Genomic DNA, 12868 nt, shown 5'->3' with positions numbered 1-12868 from the left:
GGGTCCATTTGGTTCCATGTGTAATACACTCTCAGAGTTGATATGATATATATATGATATGTAAGGGATTATTATCCCGCTTATTACACGGCTAACTAACATAAATTAATACATTGACCCAAAACACAACAAAAAAAGTATTCCATAAGTTTGCGCTGCAGGGCTGCAGCACTGTCGGAAAACAAGGAAGTGAGTTGATCAAATAGAATCCATTTTCGGGTCCTGCTTCGTCTATTTCTCGCTCAAATGTTTTCAAAAACTTTTTTAAGAGCAATGTTTAGCTGTAAATGACATTGTGTGTCACTAGTGTGTGTGTGTTTACATGGCTGTCATGTTGGAAACAGCAGTAAATCAAGCGGGGCGCAGCTGGTGCTCAGAGGGTTTGATTAGGCAGCGGTCTGTTATACAGCGGAGCGGTCATTATCGACACATAATTCACCGCTGAATTAAGCGAATGACCAATCAGAATCAAGCATTCAACCAAGCCATGTAATAAAGTACGTTGTTGTCAGTTCGCACTGACATTCGTTTTGCGACTCAGCGGCCTTAGTATGCAGCACATAGGCCTATACACATTTGACATAACACAGGACAAAAATACAGTTACATAGAAAAACATAAGGGCAGAGTTACAGTAGACCTGTTTAAGGAATAAGGATCAATTTAAATTGGTTCCATCTGTACACTGTCAGAATGACAGACCCATATAGAGTCCAGTTGGTTCCTAACTATCAGTGATTTATCTGGGGACCCCCGTAACGCCCTCAGGGACCAGCTTTTTAAGAACCTACTGGTTACTACTACACAGGGTGACAGTGGGTCAATGGTAGAGTGGCCGTATAGGAATCATGAGGTTCCCAGTTCGATCCCGGGCTCCCCCAGAGTTAGCCTGGTTAATAAACCAGACCGAATCAGCCGTTGGCAAAAAAAATTGCCTGCCAGCGGATTAGGGTCTGGCGAGGCTCAGTAGCACGCCTCTTTCCTACAACCGAGAACAGGTCGGGCCAATCGGGACACGGTATGCAATATGGGCGGGCTTTGGTACAGTGACGTTCAATGCTTGAGACCTTTGACTGACAGTAGCTCTGACCAATTGCGTCAAAGAGAAAATGTTTGAACCCGCCCCCCGGGAAATGAAATCCAAGTGGAGCCAGCCCAGACTAATATACCGCGACAGTGTTGTGTGATATTAGTCTGGCTTATTAGCCAGGCTACCCCAGAGTTAGTGTCGAAGTGTCCTTGAGCAAGACTCTGACTGAACCCCTAATTATTGCTCCCGATGTGCAGGTTGTTGCCTTGCATGGTTTCCTCCGCCATCGGTGTGTGAATGTGTGTGTGAATGGGTGAATGTAACGCACAATCTTTGGATAAAAGCGCTATATAAATGCACCATTTACCAATTTGTTTTACTACATTACACCGTCTGTGTGTGTGTGTGTGTGTGTGTGTGTGTGTGTGTGTGTGTGTGTGTGTGTGTGTGTGTGTGTGTGTGTGTGTGTGTGTGTGTGTGTGTGTGTGTGTGTGTGTGCGTGCGTGCGTGCGTGCGTGCGTGTGTCAGCCAGTCCGTCCAAAGTGCTGACGTGAGAACCTTGTTTCTCAACCATCGCTGTGTCATCAGTCATATGAGGCAATGCGTGTGTTGTGTTCCATCTAGTCACTGTGTGTGCTGGAGAGACTCCACAACAACACACTGCTGTCACTCACTGGACTGGACATTCATTTACATTTGGTGTTTAATGCAGAAAGAAACCATGCAGGTGAAAGCATACGCCGGTCTGCTTTTCATCCTCTGTGTATGGATGCAACCTGGGAACCTAGTGAGAGCACAAGGTAAGAGCATTCTGTTGAAGGTTTCATGACATTAATTAATTTCACTGTGTGTGAAGAGTGCAACCTGGCTGTGCCTGTGAGATGTACTTGGCAATCAATTCAGCCCACTGGCCAGAGCCTGATTGGTTGAGCCTCAATTGGCATTAATTGTCATTTATTTTTATTTTTCGTTATTCTTTTAGGTTGTATATGACCTCGATTACACCCAAAAAAAACCTGAACCTGAACCTGAATCTTCTGTGGTCTGGAGTTTTCTCTGGGGTTTGGAAGCCTTTTGAGCTGCAATGAAAACAGGCAAAACAGTGAAAACAGTGACATCTGCTGGCAAATCCCATTGACATACAGTATATGGGATTTGCTGGCTCTTACATCACAAACAGCAGGAAATCAGAGCACGTGTTTGAGCCAGAAAACCCCAGACCACAGAAAATCTACTGAATGTTAAAAGTTCACGTTTTTTGGGTGCAATTGAGCTCAGAAAATCTAAAAGAAATGAAGTGTCACAATTATCTTTTCTGTTTCATTCAGGTTTTACTGTACATCCTTATGATTCCTGATGATATTTGTTTATGTATTTGATGTATTATCATTGTGTTGTTCTTGCTTACTGTAAATCGCTCTGGATTAAGAGCATCTGCTAAATGTCTAAATTGTAAATTGTGAATCCATTCAGACCTGAGGCTGATTCTACAAATCGTCTGTCATGTGGAAACCTCATTATGTCCAAAACTGTCACTTATTCAAATTCAAAAGCATCAAAAGTTTAGCAGATCTACAAGATGTTACGTTTTGAAGGTTTGTGTGACGCTGTATAGGGTGCAGAAAAAATACAAAATAAAGTTAGAATATAAAAGATAAGAATGTTCTGACAGACAACAACAAATTGCCTTCCAGACAGTGGCCATGTGGTTAGAGTGTCCGCCCTGAAACTGGGAGGTCGGGGGTTCGATCCCCGGCCGGGTCATACCAAAGACTGTAAAAATGGGACCCAATGCCTCCCTGCTTTAGCCTGGCTAATAAGCCAGACTCAAATCACACTGTCGTGTGGTATTTGAGTCTGGAGATGCTGTGTATGGATCTTGTTTCCCGGGGGGTGGGTTCAAACATTTTCTCTTTGACGCAATTGGTCAGAGCTACTGTCAGTCAAAGGTCTCAAGCATTGAACGTCACTGTACCAAAGCCCGCCCATATTGCATACCGTGTCCCGATTGGCCACACCAGTTCTCTGGTGTAGGAAATGGGCGTACAATTGAGCCTTTCCAGACCGTAATCCGCCGACAGGCAATCTTTTTTTTGCCAACGGCTGATTCGGTCTGGCTTATTAGCCAGGCTATCCCTGCTTGGCACTCAGCATCAAAGGGTTGGATTGGGGGGTGAAATCTACTAATCAAATAATTCCCGAGCGCGGCACGGCTGCAGCTCACCGCTCCTTGGCTGCGACTCACTGCTCCAAGAGATGGGTCAAATGCGGAGAACAAATTTCACTGCGGTAACGTGTGTGACAAATCGTATGACTTTGACTTTGACTTTCTATAAATCCGTCTGAAAAACCTTATGTTTCCAAAATATAAAGCTATAAAAATCACAATGACAGATGTTTTCCAAGTTCATACAGTAAGTGCAAGTTAACTTGTCTGTTTTTGGCAGCATATATAGGCCTAAATATTTTTTCAACAGTATTTAACACACAATGAAATTGAAAACTTTCTCTCTTTGTATCGTTCAGATTGTCAACTTGCATCGTTCAAAGCCAGCCGACAGTACGACTCGAACTTGGACACGACCGGCCTGAAGGAGTCGTATCCTCCTGGCTCCCAGGTCAGAGTGCCCTGTAGCGTCGGCTTCGTGGGCTTCTTCAAGCTACTGTGTCTGTTAAACACAGGATGGGATCATCAAGGCTCCAAATGTGAACGTAAGTTTACGCCAATGCTACTGAGGTTTGTGTAACAGTAAGATCAATAATCAGTGGCGTCAAGTACATTTTGCTCAAATTTTGCCCATCAGGAGAGAGGAGCCATTTATCAGCTTATAGTGTTCCAGTTCCAATTTTGTCATCACTTACAATTCCACTTGTTTAATCTTTATCCTGCATTTTGCGGAGAGACATGGAGACTCCTGTTACTGAACAAATATAGAGCTTTTTAAAAAAACACTAATTCTAACTAAAGAAAATCACTCGCCCTACCTTTAAATTAAAACCTGATCTCAAGTGCAAAACCGAACAGGTCATATAATGTCTGAGTCTGTGTTTTACTATATGCTTCTACAGTAGTTGTTGAAGGGATGCTGTTAAACAGCTAAGTCGTGTGGTCATCCTGGTGATGCTGTTTGTTCCTACAGCTAAGTCGTGTGGTCACCCTGGTGATGCTGTTTATTTCTACAGCTAAGTCGTGTGGTCATCCTGGTGATGCTGTTTATTTCTACAGCTAAGTCGTGCGGTCACCCTGGTGGTGATGCTGTTTATTTCTACAGCTAAGTCGTGCGGTCACCCTGGTGGTGATGCTGTTTATTTCTACAGCTAAGTCGTGCGGTCACCCTGGTGGTGATGCTGTTTATTTCTACAGCTAAGTCGTGCGGTCACCCTGGTGGTGATGCTGTTTTTTCTACAGCTAAGTCGTGCGGTCACCCTGGTGGTGATGCTGTTTGTTCCTACAGCTAAGTCGTGTGGTCACCCTGGTGGTGATGCTGTTTGTTTCTACAGCTAAGTCATGTGGTCACCCTGGTGGTGATGCTGTTTGTTCCTACAGCTAAGTCATGTGGTCACCCTGGTGGTGATGCTGTTTGTTCCTACAGCTAAGTCGTGTGGTCACCCTGGTGGTGATGCTGTTTGTTTCTACAGCTAAGTCGTGCGGTCATCCTGGTGATGCGGTCTTTGCAGAGTTCCAGCTGGTGAAGGGAGACGATTTCGTATTTGGGTCAGAGGTGGAGTACACGTGCAAACCAGGGTATGTTGATGACACGTTATTACTCTGGCGATTCCTGGACACCTATTTTGTATTTTGTATACCGCAGTGGTTCTCCGGGGACCACCAGTGGTCCTTGGTTCCAGGTGGTCCCCACCCAGCTAAATGATGGAGAGTTTGTATAACCAAATCCAAATTAACCCTTATAGATCGTGAGAGCGTAAAATTAAACCAAATATGGACCCTTGAAACCAAATTCTATTTGGTTTAATTTTACGCTCTCAAGAGTTAAATCATTGTCAAGCATAGCATCATCTGCATATCTATGTAATTTACAAGAAGTATACACAATTAGAGAAGGCAGAAGAATTGTTATTTTGATCATTGTTTGTCTGTTATTTGCCAGTTAACAATATATTCTAGGTTTTGGGTCTGAGAGCTAAATGTCATCAAGTGTTGGTCCGTGGCTCAAATGTTGAATAAATAATAAAACCACTTTATTACTGGTCCACTGCATACACAACTGGTGGCCAAGTTAATATCAGAATACTGATATATTATTGATTTCAGCTGTTACAATTCCAAACATGCAAACAATTAATTAATTAATTAACAATTCATTGAATTACTTCAGTCTATATATGAACTGTAGCTTAATGACTATAGTATAAAATGTTATTGTCCTTTTTATGTCCAATGTATTTGTATTTAGTTCATAAAGTTAACATAACTATAACTAAATGCATTTGAAATTAAATAAAAAGGTTTATTTTCAGGATTCAGGATTTAAATTCAAATATAGCAAAAATAGCTTATAGATAGCTTGTAGATCGGCTATTTTTTTCACGTCCTTGCACAAGCGGTATATATGCTTTGGGAATGACACTGAACGCTGTGCATTGTTGCCGCATAGGAGTGGTGTAAAGTAACTAAGAGATTAACTCAAGAGATGGCCAATGTACTTTTCTTTTTCTTTTGTTTAAATGTATTTATTCATTTCAGCTTCCAGATGGTCAGCAGGAGCAATATAAGGCGCTGCGACGTCAGTGGATGGGATGGTTTCCTCCCAGTCTGTGAGGGTAAGATCTTACATAAAATTCATGATGACTATTTTTATGTATTTGATGTTGTATTACCGGGTGCAGTACTTAGTTTAGACAGTAGGCTACTTGGTTTAGACTAGTCATTGGTTAGACCAGTCATTAGTCCTACGACTACAACCTATCTCAAACCCTCACCCTAAAACGAACCTCCCACGGGGCAGCACACCTAAACCTAACCTTAACCCACTGTGGCTCAAGAGGTAGAGCAGGTCGTCCAATGATCCATGGGTCGGCGGTTCGAATCCTGGCTCCTCCTGTCTACATGTCGAAGTGTCCTTGGGCAAGACACTGAACCCCAAATTGCTCCCTATGTGCTGGTTGGTACCTTGCATGGCTTCCGCTGCAATCGGTGTATGAATGTGTGTGTGAATGGGTGAATGTAATGCACAATCTATGTAAAGCGCCTTGGATAAAGGCGCTAAAATGCACCATTTATAAAATGCACCATTTACCCATGTCTAACCAATGACTAGTCTAAACTAAGTATGCACCCCTGTATGACCGTGTTTTTTTTTGTTCTTGCTTACTGTAAATCTCTCTGGGTTAAGAGCGTCATGCTAATTGCCTAAATTGTAATTGTAAATTCCTCCTTCCCACTTGTTACGCACACAAGTCTCTCAAATGAACACATCTGGTCGTCCTGCATATACAAAGTCCAACGGCAGAGGAGCGGACCGTGACACAAACATGTACCTAAATGCTTGTTCCAGTTACCTCTGCTGTGTGTTTGAACATGGCAGCTTGTTCCAGTTACCTCTGTTGTGTGTTTGAACATGGCAGCTTGTTCCAGTTACCTCTGTTGTGTGTTTGAACATGGCAGCTTGTTCCAGTTACCTCTGTTGTGTGTTTGAACATGGCAGCTTGTTCCAGTTACCTCTGTTGTGTGTTTGAACATGGCAGCTTGTTCCAGTTACCTCTGTTGTGTGTTTGAACATGGCAGCTTGTTCCAGTTACCTCTGTTGTGTGTTTGAACATGGCAGCTTGTTCCAGTTACCTCTGTTGTGTGTTTGAACATGGCAGCTTGTTCCAGTTACCTCTGTTGTGTGTTTGAACATGGCAGCGTGTTCCAGTTACCTCTGTTGTGTGTTTGAACATGGCAGCTTGTTCCAGTTACCTCTGTTGTGTGTTTGAACATGGCAGCTTGTTCCAGTTACCTCGGTATAAAGAGCGACCTGAGGCTGGTGTCTGACGACCAGATGACAGCCTCCAGTGTGAAGAAGTCATTAATTGGCGCTGAATGGCATCCCTACTTTGGCCGCCTGGACGAAGGGGGCGCCAGAAACGCCTGGTCTGCTGCCACCAATGATCAGTCTCAGTGGCTACAGGTAGGTATGGATTAGTCTGCTGGCTTAACCCTGTTTTTTTTTTAAATATATTAACGATACAAAGAGGATAGGTGTTGTAAGTACTGGGAGCTGATGGTAGGTGTTATTGCGACCATAGGTCGCAGATTACTATGAAAACCTGCAAAACCTTAAAACTAGAGTTCTCAACAGGCCTGAAAATGAAGGCCCGGCCCTACCTGGGCCCTCATAAAACCCTGTACACTGAAGACACTGCCCCCGCTGCCATTGTTAGATCTTCTCGCTTCTCATGCCCTCAGAGCGTTTTACTGGTTGTAAGTATACTGGGAGCTGATGGTAGGTGTGTGGCACTCCTCCTCAGCAATCAAGGATAGACTCTCTCGCGCTCTCGGTCGATACCCAACCCCCAATAAGGCTCTCTCTGACCTATACTTAACAAGTGTTTTTCAATTGTGTCTGTATGCAGGTGGATCTTGGGTTTTCTAAGAATATCACAGGCATCGTCACCCAAGGAGACGGAGGGGTTGTTATTGGTAAATCATACGTCAAGTCCTTCAAAGTGTCCTACAGTGACGACGGAGGGCCCGGGACTGTCATCACAGATGCCAACGGGTTCGAGAAGGTCTGTCTGTCTGTCTGTCTGTCTGTCTGTCTGTCTGTCTGTCTGTCTGTCTGTCTGTCTGTCTGTCTGTCTGTCTGTCTGTCTGTCTGTCTGTCTGTCTGTCTGTCTGTCTGTCTGTCTGTCTGTCCGTCCCTCCGTCCGTCCGTCCGTCCGTCCCTCCGTCCGTCCGTCCGATGGAGAGGGCCACTATATATTTCCACACTCACTATGCACTATAGTTCCACGCTCACTCCAGAGGGCCACTATATTTCCACACTCACTCCAGAGAGCCACTATATTTCCACACTCACTCCAGAGGGCCACTATATTTCCACACTCACTCCAGAGGGCCACTATATTTCCACTATATTTCCACACTCACTCCAGAGGGCCACTATATTTCCACACTCACTCCAGAGGGCCACTATATTTCCACACTCACTCCAGAGGGCCACTATATTTCCACACTCACTCCGGAGGGCCACTATATTTCCACTATATTTCCACACTCACTCCAGAGGGCCACTATATTTCCACACTCACTCCAGAGGGCCACTATATTTCCACTATATTTCCACACTCACTCCAGAGGGCCACTATATTTCCACACTCACTCCAGGGCCACTATATTTCCACACTCACTCCAGAGGGCCACTATATTTCCACACTCACTCCAGAGGGCAACTATAGTTCCACACTCACTCCAGAGGGCAACTATAGTTCCACACTCACTCCAGGGCCACTATATTTCCACACTCACTCCAGGGCCACTATATTTCCACACTCACTCCAGAGGGCCACTATATTTCCACACTAACTCCAGAGGGCCACTATATTTCCACACTCACTCCAGAGGGCAACTATAGTTCCACACTCACTCCAGGGCCACTACATTTCCACACTCACTCCAGGGCAACTATAGTTCCACACTCACTCCAGAGGGCCACTATATTTCCACACTCACTCCAGGGCCACTATATTTCCACACTCACTCCAGAGGGCCACTATATTTCCACACTCACTCCAGAGGGCAACTATAGTTCCACACTCACTCCAGGGCCACTATATTTCCACACTCACTCCAGGGCCACTATATTATTCCCACACTCACTCCAGAGGGCCACTATATTTCCACACTCACTCCAGAGGGCCACTATAGTTCCACACTCACTCCAGAGGGCCACTATATTTCCATACTCACTCCAGAGGGCCACTATATTTCCACACTCACTCCAGAGGGCCACTATAGTTCCACACTCACTCTAGAGGGCCACTATATTTCCACACTCACTCCAGAGGGCCACTATATTTACACACTCACTCCAGAGGGCCACTATAGTTCCACACTCACTCCAGAGGGCCACTATAGTTCCACACTCACTCCAGAGGGACACTATCTATATTTCCACACAAATATAGCCGGTCTACAAGCTGAAAACGTGTCGCACTGCGAGCTTGTAGATCGCCTATGCATGCTATATTTGAATTGAAATCCTGAATAATTGTTTTTGCTATTTTTGAGTTGGAATCTTGAAAAGTAATATTTTTGATTTAATTTCAAATGCATTTAGTTATAGTTATGTTAACTTTATGAACTAAATACAAATATATTGGACATAAAAAAAAAAGACGATGACATTTTAATACTAGTAATTATCTGAAATCAATAATACATCAACTGGCGGCCGGGCCACCATAGTTGCCCATGCATGCACTACTAATGCATCGACACCTGCCATTCTCTGCCCCTTGTCCGCAGATCTTCGACGGCAACATCGACAGTAGTGACCACAAGACGAACGTGTTTGAGCCGCCCGTCACCGGCCGCTACGTGCGCGTGCTGCCGCAGACGTGGGAGAACCGCATCGCACTGAGGATGGAGCTGCTGGGATGTGAGCCATGACCACAGCGTTCAGCTCCAGACCCAACAACAACAGAGAGAATGTGTGACCCAGAAATAGAAGATGTACAACCCGCACAACATTCATTTTTTATTGATACAACGGGTTTAATGTTGTTGTCTTTATAGTTCAATGTTTGTTTTGTATAAACGCCATTGACAATGATGCGTTTCCGTGTCTCTGTATTTGCTCTGGTTTTGTGTGAGGAGTTTAACAGGCAGAGCAGAACTATAGGGACATCTCAGCTATTTTAGAAGCCATATTGCAGCCAAGCTTCCAGTAAACACTACAGTGTTTGCCTCATTTCGTGTCTGTGTGAGCTCTGTGGACAATGATTAACTTTGTCTGCGATCTGCCAACATTTAACTGTCACATCCAGATAGATCCCCATGATGTTTGGATACTTGAAAATAGCAGATCTACACTATCTGTAATGTATAGAGTAGACCTAAATAAAGAAATAAATAGGTGACATGTTGACATTCCCATAATAGGGATGGCAGATGGTCCACATATAAAATAAATTAATACATAAATTGCTGTCTCTGTGTGTGTTGTGTTGTGTTGCGTGAGTGCATGCGTGCGTGCGTGCGTGTGTGCCATCTTATAATAATGGGCATGAAAACAAGGTTAAATAGGCCTACTCCTTTTTGGTGAACTTAATTATTGGAGTGTTTGTTTGTTTGTTTGTTTGTGTTTGGGAGAATTCACTCCACTGCATTTCAAAGACAAAGACAAGACATTTGACTCCACTACATATATCTCTGATTGGATCCCCGGGACCAGGGGGCCAACATATCTCTGATTGGATCCCCGGGACCAGGGGGCCAACATATCTCTGATTAGATCCCCGGGACCAGGGGGCCAACATATCTCTGATTGGATCCCCGGGACCAGGGGGCCAACATATCTCTGATTGGATCCCCGGGACCAGGGGGCCAACATATATCTGATTGGATCCCCGGGACCAGGGGGCCAACATATCTCTGATTGGATCCCCGGGACCAGGGGGCCAACATATCTCTGATTGGATCCCCGGGACCAGGGGGCCAACATATATCTCTGATTGGATCCCCGGGACCAGGGGGCCAACATATCTCTGATTGGATCCCCGGGACCAGGGGGCCAACATATCTCTGATTGGATCCCCGGGACCAGGGGGCCAACATATATCTGATTGGATCCCCGGGACCAGGGGGCCAACATATATCTGATTGGATCCCCGGGACCAGGGGGCCAACATATATCTGATTGGATCCCCGGGACCAGGGGGCCAACATATATCTGATTGGATCCCCGGGACCAGGGGGCCAACATATATCTGATTGGATCCCCGGGACCAGGGGGCCAACATATATCTGATTGGATCCCCGGGACCACGGGGCCAACATATCTCTTATTGGATCCCCGGGACCAGGGGGCCAACATATCTCTGATTGGATCCCCGGGACCAGGGGGCCAACATATCTCTGATTGGATACCCGGGACCAGGGGGCCAACATATATCTCTGATTGGATCCCCGGGACCAGGGGGCCAACATATCTCTGATTGGATCCCTGGGACCAGGGGGCCAACATATCTCTGATTGGATCCCTGGGACCAGGGGGCCAACATATCTCTGATTGGATCCCCGGGACCAGGGGGCCAACATATCTCTGATTGGATCCCCGGGACCAGGGGGCCAACATATATCTGATTGGATCCCCGGGACCAGGGGGCCAACATATCTCTGATTGGATACCAGGGGGCCAACATATCTCTGATTGGATACCATGGGGCCAACATATCTCTGATTGGATACCAGGGGGCCAACATATCTCTGATTGGATCCCCGGGACCAGGGGGCCAACATATCTCTGATTGGATACCAGGGGGCCAACATATATCTGATTGGATTCCCCATTGAGTTCGGATGGAGCTCGATAACCGATACCCGAAAGAAATCCAATAACAAGCTTATTGAGTACCCGTTAAATCGAATCATCCATGCTGGCACAAATGGTCTAAAAGTGTATTGATACCTTGGGGCAGCGGTGGCCGAACGGTTTGCGGAGCGGTCTTGTTATCGGAAGGTCACCAGTTCGAATCCCCGGACCTGCACGTTAAAATTACCACCGCTGAAGTGCCCTTGAGCAAGGCATTGAACCCCTACCATGAAATGTTCTATGAGCAGGGTCTGGCTGTAAACAAGCATCTCGAGCTTAGTCCATTCACCCTGGGTAAACAAAGAACTTTGCTTTGCTTTGCTTTGCCAACCAGCGCTGTCCGGGTAATCAAAATTATGCTTTTAAAGTGACGGTACACATATTAACCAGTTAACTGTTTATTTAATGTTATTTTATTGGTAAAAAAGATCAATTGCATTCCATCTGTTAGAAACGTAGGCCTACTGTATTTGAGAAGTAAACCAGTAAAAGATACAGGTTCTGTTCAGAATTTATTGTCTCCCGACTTTCCAAAAAATAATATAAAATGCTCGATAGTGGTCTCGATAAGAACCCGGCTCGATAAGCCTGATCGATAAGGTGCTCGTTATCAATAAATTATTACGAGCTCCATCCCTATTAATGAGGTGACAGTACGGTGGGTATGAAATGTATTAATGAGGTGACAGTACAGTGGGTATGAAATGTATTAATGAGGTGACAGTACGGTGGGTATGAAATGTATTAATGAGGTGACAGTACGGTGGGTATGAAATGTATTAATGAGGTGACAGTACGGTGGGTATGAAATGTATTAATGAGGTGACAGTACGGTGGGTATGCACCCTATTAATGAGGTGACAGTACGGTGGGTATGAAATGTATTAATGAGGTGACAGTATGGTGGGTATGAAATGTATTAATGAGGTGACAGTACGGTGGGTATGAAATGTATTAATGAGGTGACAGTACGGTGGGTATGCACCCTATTAATGAGGTGACAGTACGGTGGGTATGAAATGTATTAATGAGGTGACAGTTCGGTGGGTATGAAATGTATTAATGAGGTGACAGTACGGTGGGTATGAAATGTATTAATGAGGTGACAGTACGGTGGGTATGAAATGTATTAATGAGGTGACAGTACGGTGGGTATGAAATGTATTAATGAGGTGACAGTACGGTGGGTATGCACCCTATTAATGAGGTGACAGTACGGTGGGTATGCACCCTATTAATGAGGTGACAGTACGGTGGGTATGAAATGTATTAATAAGGTGACAGTACGGTGGGTATGAAA

At 45.0% G+C, this 12868-nt stretch overlaps 1 protein-coding gene across 1 annotated transcript; it reads left to right on the top strand.

The window, feature by feature from the left end:
* Positions 1–1695: 1695 nt before the first annotated feature.
* On the top strand, positions 1696–9644 carry LOC306925157 (lactadherin-like; the record flags this gene model as incomplete). The annotated part of the gene is made up of 7 exons (XM_079503845.1): positions 1696–1830; positions 3557–3742; positions 4670–4775; positions 5736–5812; positions 6977–7161; positions 7607–7762; positions 9501–9644. Exons 1-7 carry the CDS (start codon positions 1737–1739, stop codon positions 9642–9644), a joined length of 948 nt encoding a protein of 315 aa, XP_079359971.1. The 5' UTR covers positions 1696–1736.
* Positions 9645–12868: the final 3224 nt, after the last annotated feature.

Source organism: Electrona antarctica (genome assembly GCF_951216825.1).
Source record: "Electrona antarctica genome assembly, chromosome: 6".
Classification (NCBI taxonomy): Eukaryota; Metazoa; Chordata; class Actinopteri; order Myctophiformes; family Myctophidae; genus Electrona; species Electrona antarctica.
The sequence above is the reverse complement of the archived record's forward strand: the minus strand, read 5'-3'. Positions and strand labels throughout refer to the sequence as shown.